At 64.5% G+C, this 17,607-nt stretch overlaps 1 protein-coding gene and 1 long non-coding RNA gene across 2 annotated transcripts; one reads left to right on the top strand and one right to left on the bottom strand.

Annotated features, from left to right (window-relative positions):
- Window positions 1-639: 639 nt before the first annotated feature.
- On the bottom strand, window positions 640-14,231 carry LOC136786843 (uncharacterized). The gene is made up of 2 exons (XR_010826297.1): window positions 14,100-14,231; window positions 640-2,504 (listed from the first exon to the last, which is right to left on the bottom strand). It is a non-coding gene; the product is annotated as an uncharacterized lncRNA (long non-coding RNA).
- COL1A1 (collagen type I alpha 1 chain) lies at window positions 2,268-17,514 on the top strand. Its single transcript, XM_066981778.1, has 51 exons — window positions 2,268-2,409; window positions 3,902-4,096; window positions 4,180-4,214; window positions 4,313-4,348; window positions 4,437-4,529; window positions 4,630-4,698; window positions 5,720-5,764; window positions 6,059-6,112; window positions 6,272-6,325; window positions 6,452-6,505; window positions 6,640-6,693; window positions 6,889-6,942; window positions 7,036-7,080; window positions 7,317-7,370; window positions 7,455-7,499; window positions 7,671-7,724; window positions 8,173-8,271; window positions 8,360-8,404; window positions 8,485-8,583; window positions 8,890-8,943; window positions 9,033-9,140; window positions 9,424-9,477; window positions 9,704-9,802; window positions 9,977-10,030; window positions 10,115-10,213; window positions 10,457-10,510; window positions 10,833-10,886; window positions 10,990-11,043; window positions 11,165-11,218; window positions 11,330-11,374; window positions 11,464-11,562; window positions 11,669-11,776; window positions 12,122-12,229; window positions 12,342-12,395; window positions 12,527-12,580; window positions 12,697-12,804; window positions 12,890-12,943; window positions 13,352-13,405; window positions 13,645-13,806; window positions 13,948-14,055; window positions 14,172-14,279; window positions 14,451-14,504; window positions 14,602-14,709; window positions 14,985-15,038; window positions 15,147-15,254; window positions 15,354-15,407; window positions 15,535-15,642; window positions 15,720-16,002; window positions 16,499-16,689; window positions 16,781-17,023; window positions 17,125-17,514. The coding sequence occupies exons 1-51, from the start codon at window positions 2,328-2,330 to the stop codon at window positions 17,269-17,271; spliced, it is 4,362 nt and encodes a 1,453-aa protein (XP_066837879.1). The 5' UTR covers window positions 2,268-2,327; the 3' UTR covers window positions 17,272-17,514.
- The last annotated feature ends 93 nt before the right edge of the window (window positions 17,515-17,607 follow it).

Raw genomic sequence — 17,607 nt, forward strand, 5'->3', positions numbered from 1 at the left:
CCTTTCGGCGCAGGCAAACAAACCCCACCGCCCTCCTCCCCGCCGGCGCCCCCGGCCCCATCAGCTGTGTTTTTCGCTAGGTCCTACCCCAAAACGCAGCGCCGACCCTCCGACCCCCGCCCGTGCCCCCCTCTGCTGGGTGACACCGCGGCTGCCGAGGTTTTGGGGGTGGAAAAGTGACTTTTGGGGGCGTCTGCCTCCCTTCTCGCAGACAGGAGCTGCAGGCCCAGTTGGCACCAGTGCAACCAGTCTGGAAAGGGTCAGGGCTGGGGCTGGCGGGAGGGGGCTGCGACCCCCCCAGCAGGGCCAGCCCCCGCTCCCAGCTGTCCCCAAGGCGAAGGTCCCGGGCGGGTGTCACCGTCCCGTGCAGGACGTCCCGCAGCTGGGAGCCACAGCAGGCCTCCGCCTGCATCTCCCATCCCGCTTCCTAGGATCCTAATGGCTTTTCCAGGCTTTTATTATTATTATTCTAATTTTTTTTTTTTTCAAAAAGCGGGATTTCTGCCCTTTCCCTCCCCCAGCCCCCAGCCCCTGCACCAAACCCTGCATTCCTGGGGCGGGCGGCCCGGGGCTGATGAGGTGGCACCGTCTCCCCCCCTCCTCCCCTCCCGCTCTACATGCATATAAAAAACGATGACATTCTTTTCTTTTCTGTCATGCTGCAAAAATTAAAGACACATCTTCAGCCTGGAGCCCGGCCAGGGGTTTTCGAGTCGCCGAGGCATGATTGGAGGAGCCTTCGCCTGCAACGTGTCTCGGATGCATAGATACAGGCTTGAACGCCGGCCAGCTGCTCCGCGCGCGCGCCCGGCTGTGCAGCTCGCGCAGATAACTCCTGCTGCTGGCTTTTTTTTTTTTTCTTTGCATTTAATTGCAGCCTGGAAAAAAAGACCTGGAGAGGTCACCGGCGCAGGGTGGTTTTTTTTTTTTTGCTCGCCAGTTCGACGTGTCTCTTCCCCCCCCCCCCCCCCAACCTCCTCCCAGCCCCGCTCGCCTTCGTTGCGTTGTGGAATTGTGGAATTGCTTTCGTGCCCCCTGCAAGAAAAGTCACCGAGGGACTCGCTCGGAAGCGGGTGTCCCCAGCGGGTGGCTTGGCTTTGCAACGAGCCACCCAAAACCCAACGGCCCAGCAGCTTGCAAACCCACACCCAAACAGAGAAGCTGGTGGGACAGCCCCCCCCCAAAAACCAAAACACCAGCCCCCAGCCCCATTTCCCCTAAAAACAGCCCCTGCAAAAAAGGGGGTGTCCCCCGCCCTGTGCCACATTGCTTGGGGTGCTCGCTTGGGTCTTCTTCCCCCTCTGTCCCGGAGACCCAAGCGGCTGCCCCGGCCCTGGTGAAGCCGTATATTTTTTGGCGTGTAATTATAACCTCCCCAAATTGCACGGTGTATTGTGGATTATTGTCAGCGAGCATTTTCTTTTTCCAACCAACGTGGCTCTTCAAATGTGGAAACAGCCATGGAGGCGTGCCAGAGGGGAGGAAGAAAGGGGAGAGGGAAAGAAAGGAGGGAAAGAATAGGCGAAAAGAAAGTAAAAGATGGAAATAAAGCAAAAAAAAACACCAAGTTTGGGGCGCCCTGATGAGTTTCTTGGGGGGTTGGTGTTCCCCTGTCCCGCGCGGGGCTCATGGCATGGGTGCTGCTGGTGCAGCCCGTGCTGCTCGGCCTGTGGGGCTTGGTGGGCTCTGGGCACCGAGGGTCCTCATGGGGACAGCCCTGGGGTGTGGGTGGGGGGCACGGTGTGGGGGCGCAGCCAGGAGTGGGTACTTGCACCCCAAATTCCGCACCCCAGCATCCGGCGTCGCACCGGGACCGCGTGGCACTGGGGTCCCCAAGGCAGCCACCTCGCCGTCCCCACCCTATCCAGCCACATCCTCACCCCGTAACTTCGGGACACCCCCAAAAAAACAACCCCAAAACCCAAAAAAACCCACCCCAATTCCCCCCAGACCCCCTCCCCGACACTCCCCATCCCCACATCCCAACCACGCTGGGGTCCCCATCCCAGCGCCCCGCTTCGGGGTGCCGTGTGTGCGTGTGCGAGGAGGGGGGGGGAGAAAGGGGGGGGTGCGGGTGCCCCCGACACGCAGGGCCCCGCTGATTGGCCGAGGGGCTGTCCAAAATTCCCCGTGCGCTCCCGCGCAGGCTGCGATGGGTCCCACCTCTCCCCGCCGCTGCACCGTATATAAGGGGAGGCGAAGGAGTGGGAAAGGCAGTAGGAAGTTTCTGCTGGGGTCTGGATTGGAGCTACAGAGTGAGACCGGCCCTGAATGACCCGAACCTAAGACAAAGAGGCCCAAAGAGTCTACATGTCTAATATTTAGACATGTTCAGCTTTGTGGATTCTCGGTTACTGCTGTTGATAGCAGCGACTGTACTACTCACCCGCGGGCAAGGAGAAGAGGACAGTAAGTAGCCGCGGGGTCTCGCGCCCTCCACGCCGGCGGGGACGGGTGGGCTTCGACGCCTTGGCCTCGGGACGGGGCGAAAAGCGGTTTGCATCCTGCAAAAAAAAAATATTAAAAAATAATTAAAAAGTATCTGGAGATAGAAAAGAGAGGGCTGGGTCGGCGAAAGGAAAGGCGAAGGGACGCTGAGGGGAGCGGGGCGCCGTGGGGTGCCGGGGCAGCCGGCCAAGAGGGAGGGAGAGGAGGGTGGAGGGAGAAGGGGCGGAGGAGACGGGAAAGGGGGGAAAAGAGCGAGGGGGGAGAGCAAGGGGAGGGGGGGGCCCGGCCGCCGGCTCTGCAAAAGCCATCAGGAAAGAATTAGAAAAGTCTCAGATGATTCATAAGGAAAATGTTTCGGCAGCCCGTAAAGTCGGGGCTGTCTAGACAGCACTTCGTGGGCTGGGGGACGCCACGCTGCTGTCCCCCCCCCCCCAGTCCTGCCCCTGCTGGGGACACCTCGGCGGGGCTGGGGGTGCGGGGTGGGCTGGGGGACATGGCTGGGGTCACCCCCCCCCCCCCCCCGCTGGCGTGTCCCCCCCGCACCCCGCTGGCGTGCCTTCGCCTGCCTGCGCCTGCCACCTGCAGGCATGGGGACACGGGGGACCCTGGGACAGCGCCAGGCCTGGGGCACAGCAGCCACGGCCCTTTGCATTTTTCCCGATTTTGTCATTTTGGGGGGTTTTGGGTAGTTTTCTTTTTTTTTTTCTTTTTTTTTTCTTTTGGGTCCTTTTCTTCCTGCATTTTGCATCGCGTTTTGCAAGGCGCCTTTTGCGTTTGGCAACGTCCATTTTGCAACGCGCGTTTTGCATTTTTTGGTTTTCTTTTTTTTTTTTTTTTTTTTTTGGTGGAGGGGGAGCGTTTTGCATTTTTCTAAACATTTGCTGCATTTTTACCCTTTCCTCTTGGCCACCGGCGGGGTGGAGCAGGGGGGAGAATCCCTGGCACGAGGCAACCCCGCATCCCCTCCCCGGCCCCCCCAGCCCCGCTGCGAGGCCGCCCCAAGCCCTGGCACCCCGCCCTGCGCGCCGCAGCCCCCCTCTGCCTGCAGCCTCTGGACGCTGCTCATTCTGGCCTGATCCAGCCCCATCCTGGCTCTGATTTCAGCCCAGATGTGGGGGCCAGCCCGCCAGCCTCGCCTCGCCCCCCCCGCTTTGCACCGAGCCTTTCCCCAGGCATCGCCTGCACGAAGCCCCCCGAGCCCCCCGGTATTTTCCTTGGCCCCCGCGGGCCAGAACGCAGCAACTGGCTGGGGGTTTTGTTTAAATTCCAGAGTAAGTGGGAAGAGTTTATTGTGGCGGTGCTTTTCCTGTGTCACCGAGACGGGCTGATGAGAACCAGATGAAGGGAGCGAAGCTGCAGAAGCAGGAGGCGGAGAAGGGGGGGGGGATCCCGGGGAAGGGGGGAGCGCGGACCCGTGCCCCTGACGCCCCCGCACCCTGCCCCGTTCTCCCAGTCCAGACTGGAAGCTGCGTACAGGATGGGCTCACGTACAACGACAAGGATGTGTGGAAACCCGAGCCCTGCCAGATCTGCGTCTGTGACAGCGGCAACATCCTCTGCGACGAGGTGATCTGCGAGGACACCTCCGACTGCCCCAACGCTGAGATCCCCTTCGGAGAGTGCTGCCCCATCTGTCCCGACACCGACGGTACCGTGCCCCTCTCAGCCCCCCCCGGGGATGGGCGCTGGGTGGGTGCTCAGCCCCTCTAAACGCCCTCCTTTCTCCCGCAGCCTCCCCAGTCTACCCAGAAAGCACTGGAGTAGAGGTAATCACCCCCACCCCCCTAAAAAAAAAAAACATATCCTTGATGTTTCCCCATTTTTTGGACGAACCCAACCACCCCTCTCGCCTCTCCCCCCACAGGGTCCTAAGGGAGACACCGGCCCCAAAGGAGACAGGGTGGGTACCGCCGCCAGCACCCCACTCCCTGGGCACCCCCTGCCTGGGGCACCCCGCTGGAGCTCAACCTCTCGTTCCTCCCCCCCAGGGACTCCCCGGCCCCCCTGGCAGAGATGGCATCCCTGGACAGCCTGGCCTCCCGGGACCCCCAGGCCCTCCAGGACCTCCAGGCCTCGGCGGAGTGAGTATGGGGGGGTCCCCCCAGCCGTGAACCCCCCCCGTATACTCTAAGGATGCTCGTGCCCTGCTCAGCCCCTTCTCTTCCTTCCCCCCCCCTGCAGAACTTCGCTCCTCAAATGTCCTACGGCTATGACGAGAAGGCCGGTGGCATGGCTGTGCCCGGTCCCATGGTGAGCACCGGGATGGCACGCGGCACCCATGGGTGGGGAGGGGTCGTGGGGGGGGGGGGGAAGCTGGGTGAAATGAGGGGATGGGGAGGGTGAGATGTGGTGGTGGTGCCCAGGGTGCTGCCAAGGGGTGGGGGGTGTTGGGAGTGGGACTGGGGAGATGGGGAGAGCAAAGAGTGGGGAAGGGGACAGGGATGGGGATGGGGGGTGATGGGGACTGGGATGGGGTGGGGATGGGGGCTAGGATGGGGATGGGGGGTGATGGGGACTGGGATGGGGACGGGGTGGCAATGGGGACTGGGATAGGGTGGGGATGTGGATAGCAAGAGATGGTGAAAGGGACTGGGATGGGTTGGCAACAGGGACAGCAAGAGGTGGTCATGAGGACAGAGATGGGGATGGGTGCCAGTGGGGACTGGGATGGGGTGGTGATTGGGATAGGGATGGTTTGGCAGTGTGGACTTCAATGGGGTAGCAATGGGGGCATCAGTAGGGTAGCAATGGGGACATGGATGTTATAGTGATGGGACAGAGATGGGGTGGTGATGGGGACATCAGTGAGGTAGCAATGGGTACATAAATAGGGTGGCTATAGGGCAGGGAGGGGGAAATCAGTTGGTTAGCAATGGGACAGGGATGGAGTGACAATGGGGACATCAGTAGGGTAGCAATGGGGACGTCAATATGGCAGCAACAGGGACATCAGTAGGGCAGCAATGGGACAGGGGTGGGGTGGTGATGGAGACATGCACTGCTGATGGAGGACAGAGATGGGTGGCAGTGGGGACATCAAGGGGGTAGCAATGGGACAGGGGTGGGGTGGTGATGGGGACATCAATGGGGTAGCAATGGGGACATAAATAGGGTAGTGACAGGGATGGGGTGGTGGTGGGGACAGGAATAGTGTGGTGATGGGGTCAGGGATGGGGTGACAAGAGGGACATCAGTGGGACAGGGATGGGGACAGGGATGGGGATGGGGTGCCTGGCACCCACTCAGCACCTCTTCCCTTTCTCCCTTCCAGGGTCCAGCTGGTCCCCGCGGTCTCCCTGGCCCTCCTGGCGCTCCCGTGAGTATCTCATCCTCCTCGTCCTCTTCCTCCTCCTCCTCCTCCCCCACCACCAGCTCCTTTCTGGGGACGAGCAGCCCCAGGGACCCTCCTGGCACGGGGCCCTGCGGTGGCGGTGGGGGGACTGGGTGGGTGAGGAAGCAGCATCCATGTGGATGCGTCAGGGAACACACAACGATACGAGTCCATGTGGGGGGGTCCAGCACTGCCGGTGGGGTCTTCGGTCCCATCTTTCGCCTTTTCTAACCCATTTTTTCCTTTTTTTTTTTTTTTTCTTTCCCCACAAAACCTTAGGGTCCTCAAGGTTTCCAAGGTCCCCCCGGTGAACCCGGAGAGCCCGGTGCATCTGTAAGTCTGGCTGATGTGCTGCAGCAGCACGTCCCGTGGGGCTGGGGGGCTGAGGCACCCCCGTGTGTCCCCCCCCCGGCATGGCCAGGAGCCACGGGAGGGGGCAACGGGGTGCCCTGCACCCACAGCACCCTCACCCCCACCTCACCTCTCTCCTAGGGTCCCATGGGCCCCCGTGGTCCAGCCGGCCCCCCTGGCAAGAACGGCGATGATGTAAGTGGCATGGGGATGGGGTCACCCCCCCACACCCCGAGTTTGGGGCCTGGTGGCACTGCCACCCCCCCAGGGCTCGATGCCTGCCCTGGGTACGTGTCACCTACCAGGCGTCCTTCTCCATAGGGTGAAGCTGGCAAGCCTGGTCGTCCCGGGGAGCGCGGCCCCCCTGGCCCCCAGGTGAGCTGCTCCCACGAGGAGACCCCATGCAGGGTGGCAAAGCCGAGGCCGTGCCACTTCCCTGGGGACAAGGGCGTGGGGACACCCCCATGCCCCCCCGAGCATCTTCGTCACCCCCCCTCCTTTTCCCCTAGGGTGCCCGTGGTCTGCCAGGAACCGCTGGCCTGCCGGGCATGAAGGGACACAGAGTGAGTCCTTCCCCCACCAGACACCTGATATAGGGAGCTGCGGGTGACCCAAATTTGGGATGAACCCTGAGGGACCTCAGCCTCGAGGCTGGGGATGAGGCTGGGGACGAGTGTCCCTGACAGCTTCGTCCCCAAGGGGCTGGGGACATGGCGAGGTCCCCTCCTGACCCCGCTCTTCTCTCTCCTGCTCCCCAGGGCTTCAGCGGTCTGGATGGTGCCAAGGGTGAGCCCGGTCCTGCTGGACCCAAGGTGAGGAGGCTGGGGAGGCCCAGCCCTGCTCGGGGTCTTGCTTCTCCCCTTTTGGTGCAGAAAACCCATTTTTATGCCTTTTTCTTTTCCTAGGGTGAGCCTGGCAGCCCCGGTGAGAATGGTGCTCCTGGGCAGATGGTGAGTGCTGGATGGGAAATACAGTGGGGGGGGGCGCACACACAGAGCCTCCACCAGCAAAGGAGGCTGGGGTGGGGGGCACGGCGCATCCCCAGGGGTGCAGAGCCAGGGATGCCTGGGGGAGGGGGGGCATCCCCTTGCTGCGGGCATGGGGAGCTGGGGGGGCGCACAGAGAGGTTACGGGAGGGGAAGGCGGCTGCATTGCTGATAAAAACATCTCCTCTTGTCCTCCCCAGGGTCCTCGAGGTCTTCCCGGCGAGAGAGGCCGTCCCGGTCCCTCCGGCCCTGCTGTGAGTACGCGCTCGGGGCAGGGCTGAGCACCCCTCCTGCCCTCCTGCCGGTGGGCAACGCTCAGGGGTCCCTCTGTCCCGCAGGGTGCTCGCGGTAACGACGGTGCTCCCGGTGCTGCTGGTCCTCCCGTGAGTAACCTCAATCCCCCCCCGACCCCGAGAACCCCCGTGGAGGGGTCCTGCACGGGAGATCTCCTCCTAAATCTGCTGTCGGCGAATCCTGGCCGGGCTCCAGGGCTCTGGAAAAGCCAGATGTGAGGTGTGTGATTGCTTCTGATGCGTGCCCCCTCTCCCATCTAGGGTCCAACTGGTCCCGCTGGCCCCCCTGGCTTCCCCGGTGCTGCTGGTGCTAAGGTAGGACCTATATACGATCCTATAGGTGGGGCTCCCAGCTCCTGGCTGGGAGATGCTGGGGAATATGGGGCAGGGAAATGGAGAACTGAGCGTCAAGCGGGCTTCACGTGGCCCGAACGGTGCCCAGAGGCGGCCAGGGCCAAGGTGGATGGTGCCAAGGTGGTCAGTGCCAAGGTGGCCAGTGCCAAGGTGGCCAATGCCAAGGTGGCCCATGTCAAGGTGGCGATTGCCAAGGTGGCCAATGCCAACGTGTCCAGTGCCGAGGTGGCTGCTCTTCCCATCATCGGGACAGAGGTGGCCCTTTGCCCCATCTCCGACGCCTCTCCAGGCTGCGGGGTGTTGCTTTCGTGAGAAACTAGGCCAAGGATGGAGAAGAAAATCGTCCGCTTCTGGGTTTTCATAGCAGCCCCCACGCTCACGGCTCTTCCTCTCTCCTCTTCCTCCCCAGGGTGAAACCGGTCCCCAAGGTGCTCGTGGCAGCGAAGGTCCTCAGGGTGCCCGTGGTGAGCCCGGTCCCCCCGGCCCCGCTGGCGCTGCTGGTCCTGCTGTAAGTGGCCCTCGACGGTGCCCTGCCCTTTGGCCTCACGTCCCCCTGGCCCCAGCGTAACCCTCCTCTTCCTCTTTCTCTCTGGCAGGGCAACCCCGGTGCTGATGGTCAACCTGGTGCCAAGGGTGCAACCGTGAGTGTCCCACCCCTGCCTCACCGCCTGGCTCAGGGACCTCCCTGCAGCACCCTCACCACCTCTTCTGCCTCTCCTAGGGCGCCCCCGGCATCGCTGGCGCTCCCGGCTTCCCCGGTGCCCGCGGTCCCTCCGGACCCCAGGGTCCCAGCGGTGCCCCCGGTCCCAAGGGTAACAGCGTGAGTATCCCCCGCTGCCTCCGTCCTCTTCTGCCCCTTGCCAGGAGCTTGGCCCTTTGCTCTGGGGCTGGATCCTCGTCCCTTTGCTCCCGGGGGACGGCTCCAGGGCTGCATCCATCCTTTGACTCCATCACATCGCTGTCCCACCTCCTCTGCATCCCTCCTTGCCAGCCCTGCTGGCAGCCCCCTGGGAGGCACTGAGCATCTCTCCCCCTGCAGAGGGTCGGGGCAGGATCAGGCTCACGGTTCCCTTTGCTCATCGGCCTGGTGCTAACCATCTTTCTTTCCTTTTCCTTCCACATCCAGGGCGAACCCGGTGCCCCAGGCAACAAGGGAGACACTGGTGCCAAAGGCGAACCCGTAAGTACCCCCCCCAGCAGCGCCAGGACTCGGTGCCTCCCTGGCTGGCTGCACCCTGCAGGCGCTCACCCCTCTGCCTCCTTCTCCAGGGTCCTGCTGGCGTCCAGGGTCCCCCCGGCCCCGCTGGTGAGGAAGGCAAGAGAGGAGCCCGCGGTGAGCCCGGCCCCGCTGGGCTTCCCGGTCCTGCTGGCGAAAGAGTGAGTGGGAGCCATCCCCGGCTTGTCCCCATCCCCACCCCCGTCCTCTCCCCGTCTCTGCACACCACATCCAGTGTCTGAGCCTGGGGGGCTCTCCCCAGGGGGTCTGGTGCTGTCCCCAGCGGCGCCCAGCCCATTTTGAGACCCCCCCGAGACCCCTGGTGGAGCATCTCACGAGCCACCGGGGCTGCTCCCGCTGCAGGCTCAGCCCCACATCGTCACCCCCTTCCCCGAGCCCCCGCACCCCCCACGACCACCCTGACCCCTCTCCCTTCCCTCGCAGGGTGCTCCCGGCAGCCGCGGCTTCCCCGGCGCTGACGGCATCGCTGGTCCCAAGGTAGGTGCCCCCCCCCCCCCCTCCTTCCTGCACAGGGACCGGTGCCGTGTCCCCAACGGGGTGGTGGGGACATGGTGCACTTGTCACCCCCCCCCCCCCCCCCCCCAATTTGGGCCACGCGGTGGTGAAGCCGGTGCTGTGCCACCGCCTCGCCCTGTAGCACGGCTCCTGTCCCTGTCCCCGCTGATGCCCTGCAGCCGGGGTGACTGCTGTCCCTTCCCTCCAGGGTCCCCCCGGCGAGCGCGGCTCCCCCGGCCCCGTTGGCCCCAAGGGCTCTCCTGGTGAAGCTGGCCGCCCCGGTGAACCCGGTCTCCCTGGTGCCAAGGTGAGCGCCGCAGGGGCATGGTGTGGAGGGGTTGGGGACAGCCTGGTGGCCCCCTTCCAGGGTCACTGGGCTATGGGGGAGGCTGCTCTCCGGGACGCTCGCTTGCTGGAGCATCTCCCACGGCCAGCAGCGACCTGGTGCCTGACGTCCTAACCCCCCCTTGCTCCTTTTTAGGGTCTGACTGGGAGCCCTGGCAGCCCCGGTCCCGATGGCAAGACTGGTCCCCCTGTAAGTAGCACCCACCACCTACTCTGCTCCCCCCTTCGCTCCCCGTGCCCTTTGCTAACGGGGTCTTTGCTCCCCCCACCATAGGGCCCCGCTGGTCAAGACGGCCGCCCCGGCCCCCCAGGCCCACCCGGAGCCAGAGGCCAAGCCGGCGTGATGGGTTTCCCTGGTCCCAAAGGTGCTGCGGTGAGTACGGATGGGAGCTGCATCCCTCGTGGGGCTGCTCGAGCCTGGGGTGCCTGCCCCATGGACACAGGGGTGCTCCATAAGGGCTCCCCACCCAGGACCGTGGCTGCGGGTGGGCACCCAGGGAGGGGTGGCTCAGGGGACATGTCCCCCCTGTCCCCATGGGGTTTGTGCATCCCGCAGGCTTGATCCCATGGGTGCTGTGTTCTCAGCGTGGGTCTCATCCTGCTCTTTTGTTTTTAGGGTGAGCCCGGCAAACCCGGTGAGAGAGGTGCTCCCGGCCCCCCTGGCGCTGTTGTGAGTATCCCCAGGGGCTGGGTATGCGTGGGGCTGGGGTCGTGTGGGGCTGGGAATGGCTCCAAGGGGGGAACTTGCCACGAGCCGTGATGGCTGGGAGTTGGGGCTGGCAGCTGCCAGCGCCCCTGGAGCGGGGACAGCGGGAAGGTGACGTGGCTGCGGGCAGCTCGCTGTAGCTCCTCTGCTCCTTGGAAGGATGCTATGGCCAAATCCAGCTCCAAACATCAGCCAGGGTGCAGAGCGCGGCGGGTTCATCTCTCTAAAATCACCTGGAGGTGGCGGGCGAGCTCTGAGCGCCCTCTTTCTTCCCTCCCCTCCGCAGGGTGCTGCTGGCAAAGACGGTGAAGCTGGTGCCCAAGGTCCCCCCGGCCCTACTGTGAGTACTGGGGTGCCCGATGCCACCCAGGGCAGGGCTCGGCTGCTGGAGCGGGAGCTCTGGAGCCCCCTGCCCGGCCTCACGCTTCTGCCCTCTCCCCCAGGGTCCCGCTGGAGAAAGAGGTGAACAAGGTCCTGCTGGTGCCCCCGGCTTCCAGGTGAGGGGGTCCCCTCTCCCTAAAAGGGGACGACTGCCGTGTGGCGGTGGCGGTGCCACCTCCATCCCTTGGTGGCTCACCTCACCACGTCTCACCTCCTCCTCTTCCTCTTCCTCCACAGGGTCTGCCAGGCCCCGCTGGCCCCCCCGGTGAGGCTGGCAAGCCCGGTGAGCAGGTGAGTGCGGGTAACACCATGCCCCCCCCCCCCCCATTCCCCCTGTCCCCAGGGTCACCTTGCGTGTCCCCATCCTCGCGCTAACTCCTGCAACCTCTGCCTCCATCACAGGGTGTCCCCGGAGATGCTGGTGCCCCCGGTCCTGCTGGTGCCAGGGTGAGTTGACGCCCGCTCGTCCCCCAGATGTTTTTTGGCCCCCAAGTGCCCTGCTGATGGGCTCAGCTCCTTTTCTTCCCCTCCTGCAGGGTGAGAGAGGTTTCCCTGGTGAACGCGGTGTCCAAGGCCCCCCTGGTCCCCAGGGTCCTCGTGGTGCTAACGGTGCTCCTGGTAACGATGGTGCTAAGGTAGGTGCGAGGTCTCTGCCCTGCAAGACATCTCCAAGGAGGAATTTTCTCCACCAAAGCAGTGCCAACTTCTCACTAATTTCCCTTTTCCATCTCTTTTGCCCAGGGTGATGCTGGTGCTCCCGGTGCCCCCGGAAACCAAGGGCCCCCCGGTCTGCAGGGGATGCCCGGAGAACGTGGTGCTGCCGGCCTGCCAGGTGCCAAGGGTGACAGAGTACGTGTCCCTGAGATCCCGACGTGTCCTCTCCATCCTCTGCTTGCAGCCTCTTCACCTCCTGCAGCCGCTTGGCTACCCGGCTGCTGGGGCTCCCCCGAGCAAAGTCAGAGCCACGGGGATGGGATGCTCGGGGACGCTTGTGTCCCTTGGGGACAGCCCCTTGCTGTGAGCTGTGAGCTGAGCCCCGCTCTTCTGCATGGCCAGGGAGGAGGAGAAGGATGATCCCAGCCCCTCTGGGGATGATGAAGACCCTGGGGTGCAGAGCAGTGTGATGCAGGGCAATGGGGTGCCCCCCCTGGGTTGGAGCTCCACAGGTAACCCCGCTGTGTCTTCTCCTCCCAGGGCGACCCCGGTCCCAAAGGTGCTGATGGCGCTCCTGGCAAAGACGGTCTCCGAGGCTTGACTGGCCCCATTGGCCCCCCCGGCCCCGCTGGTGCTCCTGGTGACAAGGTAGGGACGTCTCTTGGCTGGACCCTGCACCGGGAAGGTGGCCCCGCGCCCCCTGTGCCACCTCCTCGCCACGGCTTTAACCTCGGGGTCTTTCCTTGTGTCCCTCTGCCAGGGTGAAGCTGGTCCCCCCGGTCCTGCTGGTCCCACTGGTGCCCGTGGTGCTCCCGTAAGTGTCCCGGCACCCTGAGGGATAGCCTGCCATCAAGTGGCCACCCCTTGCCATCAAGTGGCCACCCCTCGCTGGCGGTGGCCGTCCAGTGCCCGGCGTGACGGCTGCTCTCTTGCCTTCTCCCCTAGGGTGACCGTGGCGAGCCCGGCCCCCCCGGTCCTGCTGGATTTGCTGGCCCTCCCGTAAGTGCTTCTCCCTCCCCCGTGGGCCTGATCCTGCACCACCACCACCGCCGTGAGCGGGGATGATGCTGCGCCCCCCCCCCCACTCCAGCTCACCGCGCTGCGCTCTCCCGCAGGGTGCCGACGGCCAGCCTGGTGCTAAAGGTGAAACTGGCGATGCTGGAGCCAAGGGTGACGCTGGCCCCCCCGGCCCCGCTGGCCCCACTGGTGCTCCTGGCCCTGCCGTAAGTCGTGCCCCCCCCCACCCCATGTCCCCCCTGGATCCGGCCCTACGTTGTGGCTCACCCTCCTCTTCTTCCTCTTCCTCAGGGTGCTGTTGGTGCTCCCGGTCCCAAAGGTGCTCGCGGTAGCGCTGGACCCCCTGTAAGTACCAGCCTGGCTCTTGTATGGGGGGGACGGGGCTGCGCGGCCCCCAGGGGATGGGATTGGGTGTGTGGACCCATGGGTGGCTCAGCCCTTCCTGCCTCTTGCTCCCCAAAACGTGCGTGAGTGCCGCTCTGCACACCGAAGCCCTTTGGGAAGATGGTGCCTGAAGAAGGGGGGGTGTCGTCTTATAGGGGATGGAATGGATGGAAAAAGGCGGGGGTTACTTTCACCCCCCCCAAACCAGCAGCCACTCCTCACCCCTGGGCGTGAGCCCTCTCCTCCTCGCCACCGGCCCCGGGGCTCCCTGTAGTGGCCCTCAGCCAGGGGATGGTCCCCTGGCCCCGGACCCCACGGGAGGTGCCAGGACGCAGCCCCAAGCCTGACTCCAGCATCTCTCCCTTGCAGGGTGCTACTGGTTTCCCTGGTGCTGCTGGAAGAGTTGGACCCCCTGGCCCCTCCGTGAGTACCGTGTCCCTGCCCGTGTCCCCCCCCCCGAAGGGGTGAGACGTGTGGTGGGAGGGGGGGGGCAGGAGGGTGCTGGCACCGTGGGGATGCCAGGCACGGCTCCAGCCGGCTCCACGCGGCCGCCTTGGCCCACTTGGCACCGGGACGCCCTTGGCCGCCCTTCAGCCAGCGGCGGCGGCGGGGGGGGGGCCTGGGCTGAGGCCTGATGGTGTTGCCCCCCCCCTCCTATCCAGGGTAACATCGGCCTTCCCGGCCCCCCCGGCCCCAGCGGCAAGGAAGGTGGCAAAGGACCCCGCGGTGAGACCGGCCCCGCTGGCCGCCCCGGTGAGCCCGGACCTGCCGGCCCCCCTGGACCCCCCGGTGAAAAAGGCTCCCCCGGCGCTGATGGCCCCATCGTAAGTCACCCCCCCTCAAGCGGTGTGACCCCTTCACGGATACCAGGCAGCATCACACCCGACCTCCCTTGGTTGTCCCCTCCATCGGGAGGGAGGTGACAGCCGCTGCCACCCCCCTGAGGTGCTGTTTGTCCCCCCCAGGGCGCTCCTGGCACCCCCGGACCCCAAGGTATCGCTGGCCAACGCGGTGTTGTCGGCCTCCCCGGACAGAGAGGCGAGAGAGGCTTCCCTGGGCTGCCTGGCCCCTCTGTGAGTACCCCCCTGCGGGACCCCCACCCCAGTCCCCGGCTCACCGGTGTGGCCCCCCAAGGTGGGGAGATGCTCCCCGGCGTCCGACGCATCCCCGTGTGCTCGGCCTTCCGCAGGGCGAACCCGGCAAGCAAGGTCCCTCTGGTTCTCCTGGCGAGCGCGGTCCTCCCGGCCCCATGGGCCCCCCCGGCCTGGCTGGCCCCCCTGGTGAAGCTGGACGTGAGGTGAGCATCGGTGTCATGCTGGGGGGTGAAGGGGAGGGGGGGAGGCGGGGGTTTGCTGCGCCGAGCACGTGCCGGCTCATGGCACCCATGGGTGCTGAGGTCAGTGTCGGTGCCACCCAGGACCTCCTTAGCGCCTGCCTGCCCTAACGAGGGGTCTCTGCTCTTCCACAGGGTGCTCCCGGTGCTGAAGGTGCTCCCGGTCGCGATGGTGCTGCTGGTCCCAAGGTGAGTGACCACGGCTGGGGTGCTGGGACGGGGTGATGGGGCTGCGCTCGCCCATGTTGAGCTCTCATCTTCCTCCTCTTCCTCCTCCTCCTTGCAGGGTGACCGTGGTGAGACCGGCCCCGCTGGCCCCCCTGGTGCTCCTGGTGCCCCCGGTGCCCCCGGCCCTGTCGGTCCTGCTGGCAAGAACGGAGATCGCGGTGAGACCGTAAGTGATGCTCAGCCCAAGGAGACCCCCAGCCACGTTCCCCACCCCGGGCTCTGATCCCCCCGGTGCAGCAGGGTCTGGCCGCTCGGTCCTGTTACAGAGCAAGGGCTCCTCTTGCAAGTCCATGGCGGGGCAGAATCCGGCCCTGGGCTCTGCTCCCACCGCTAGAGGGAGATTCCCAGCCGGGGAAGGGATCGCGGGCATCCTGCTCAGGGTGATGCTCCTCCACCAAAGGTGGGGAACGCTCTGATCCGTCCCCTTCTCTCCCGTCCCAGGGCCCCGCTGGTCCCGCTGGCCCCCCTGGTCCTGCTGGTGCTCGTGGTCCTGCTGTAAGTTGATGTCCTCCTGCATACTCCTTCATGCTTCTGCATCCCCTTGGATGCGGGGGCAGTGGCTGGCCTGGCCCCCGCTCAGCCCATCTCCTCCTCCTCCAACAGGGTCCCCAAGGTCCCCGTGGTGACAAAGGTGAAACTGGTGAGCAGGGTGACAGAGGCATGAAGGGTCACAGAGGCTTCTCCGGTCTCCAGGGCCCACCTGGTCCTCCTGTAAGTACCACGGGGTGATGGCGGCCGCGGGTGCTGCCCCACGTCCCGGAGCAGAATGAGGTGCCAACGGGCCCTTTCCTTGTCTCTCGCTTTGCACAGGGCGCTCCTGGTGAACAAGGTCCTTCTGGTGCTTCTGGTCCCGCTGGTCCACGAGTAAGTCCCCTCCTGAGCCACGACCCCCAGCCAGGGTTGGAGCATCCTCCTGGGGGCTGCACGGGGACATGGTCCCCGATGTGATGCTGGGGACACCTCCATGCTCATGGCCTCTCTGCTCCCGTAGGGTCCTCCTGGCTCCGCTGGTGCCGCCGGCAAAGACGGTCTCAATGGGCTTCCCGGCCCCATCGGTCCCCCCGGCCCCCGCGGTCGCACCGGCGACGTCGGCCCTGTTGTATGTATCCACCCTGCTGCTGCTCGCCCAGAACTGCCTGTCTTCGCCTCATGCTCACCATCCTCCTCCTCCCGCAGGGTCCCCCCGGCCCACCTGGCCCCCCTGGTCCTCCTGGTCCCCCCAGCGGTGGCTTCGACTTCAGCTTCCTGCCCCAGCCGCCCCAGGAGAAGGCCCACGACGGCGGACGCTACTACCGAGCCGACGACGCCAACGTGATGCGTGACCGCGACCTGGAGGTGGACACCACCCTCAAGAGCCTGAGCCAGCAGATCGAGAACATCCGCAGCCCCGAGGGCACCCGCAAGAACCCAGCCCGGACCTGCCGCGACCTCAAGATGTGCCACGGAGACTGGAAGAGCGGTCAGTGTCCCGCATCGCCCCGGGGGTGCTCTCACCGCTGTCTTTCCTACCTGCTCCTCACCTCCGTCCTCCATCTCTCATGGCTGCTCTCACCTCCACCTCTCATGGGTCATCCTCACCTTCCTCACCTCCATCCCCCTGACCTGCTCCTCACCTCCATCCCCTGTGCCCTCTACCTGCTCCTCTCCATCCCCTATACTGTCTACCTCCTCAACTCCATCCCTCCATCCCCTGCACCCTCTACCTCCTCACCTCCATCCCCTGCACCCTCTACCACCTCACCTCCATCCCTTGTACCCTTTACCTGCTCCTCACCTCCATCCCCAGCGCCCTCTCCCTGCTCCCCTCCATCCCCTGCGCCCTCCACCTCTCAAGGCTGCTCCTCACCTCCATCCCCTGCCCCTCACCTCCATTCCTCGCCTCCATCCTTCCACCTACGGTGGCTGCTCCGCGCTTACCCTCCCTCGCCCCCCCTGACCCCGTCCCTTCCCCGCAGGCGAGTACTGGATCGACCCCAACCAAGGCTGCAACCTGGACGCCATCAAGGTCTACTGCAACATGGAGACGGGCGAGACCTGCGTCTACCCAACCCAGGCCACCATCGCCCAGAAGAACTGGTACCTCAGCAAGAACCCCAAGGAGAAGAAGCACGTCTGGTTCGGCGAGACAATGAGCGACGGCTTCCAGGTGAGATGGGGGGCGCCGGGGGGGACACACAGACACCCACATGGGGTGGGGATGATGAGCATTGCGATGCCTAACGCCTCTTCCCCGGCAGTTCGAGTACGGCGGCGAGGGCTCCAACCCGGCCGACGTGGCCATCCAGCTGACCTTCCTGCGCCTGATGTCCACCGAGGCTGCCCAGAACATCACCTACCACTGCAAGAACAGCGTCGCCTACATGGACCAGGACACGGGCAACCTGAAGAAGGCCCTGCTCCTCCAGGGCGCCAACGAAATCGAGATCAGGGCCGAGGGCAACAGCCGCTTCACCTACGGCGTCACCGAGGACGGCTGCACGGTGAGCGGGGACGGGGGATCTGGGGAGGATTTAGGGGGGATTTGGAGGGGCTTCAGGGGGATTCGGGGGGATTTGGGGGTCCTGACTGCCCCTTCCTGCAGAGTCACACCGGCGCCTGGGGCAAGACAGTCATCGAGTACAAGACGACAAAGACATCCCGCCTGCCCATCATCGACTTGGCCCCCATGGACGTTGGCGCTCCGGACCAGGAATTCGGCATCGACATCGGCCCCGTCTGCTTCTTGTAAACCGGACCCCCACCCCACGCGTAACAGGAGAGAGTAATAATAATAATAATAATAATAAAAAAAAAAAAAACAGCCAAAAAAGGAGAAAATTTCACATGGACTTGAATTCGTGTCGGTTTCTATTCCAGCGTCTCTAAAATTATTTGCGTTTCCATAAAAAAAAAAAAACTAAAAAAAAACACCAAAAAAAGCATTAAACCAAAAAAAAAATAAAAAAAATAAATGACTTTTCAAACAAAATAACCAGGAAGTGGGTTCGCTTGCTTGCCCTCCTCTCCTCCTCCTCCTCGGCGTCGGTCTGCCCTAAGCCCCGCGGACGGCACTGCTCAGGCTCTC

The sequence above is a fragment of the Anser cygnoides genome, chromosome 22 (genome assembly GCF_040182565.1).
Source record: "Anser cygnoides isolate HZ-2024a breed goose chromosome 22, Taihu_goose_T2T_genome, whole genome shotgun sequence".
Taxonomy (NCBI): Eukaryota; Metazoa; Chordata; class Aves; order Anseriformes; family Anatidae; genus Anser; species Anser cygnoides.

Bases quoted from the DNA above. Each gene is read 5' to 3' on its own strand.
- COL1A1 (XM_066981778.1), top strand. From the start codon at position 2,328: ATGTTCAGCTTTGTGGATTCTCGGTTACTGCTGTTGATAGCAGCGACT. The intron at 8,944-9,032 runs GTAAGTACCCCC...CTCCTTCTCCAG, and splicing joins CTGGTGCCAAAGGCGAACCC to GGTCCTGCTGGCGTCCAGGG. The intron at 14,710-14,984 runs GTAAGTGATGCT...CTCCCGTCCCAG, and splicing joins ACGGAGATCGCGGTGAGACC to GGCCCCGCTGGTCCCGCTGG.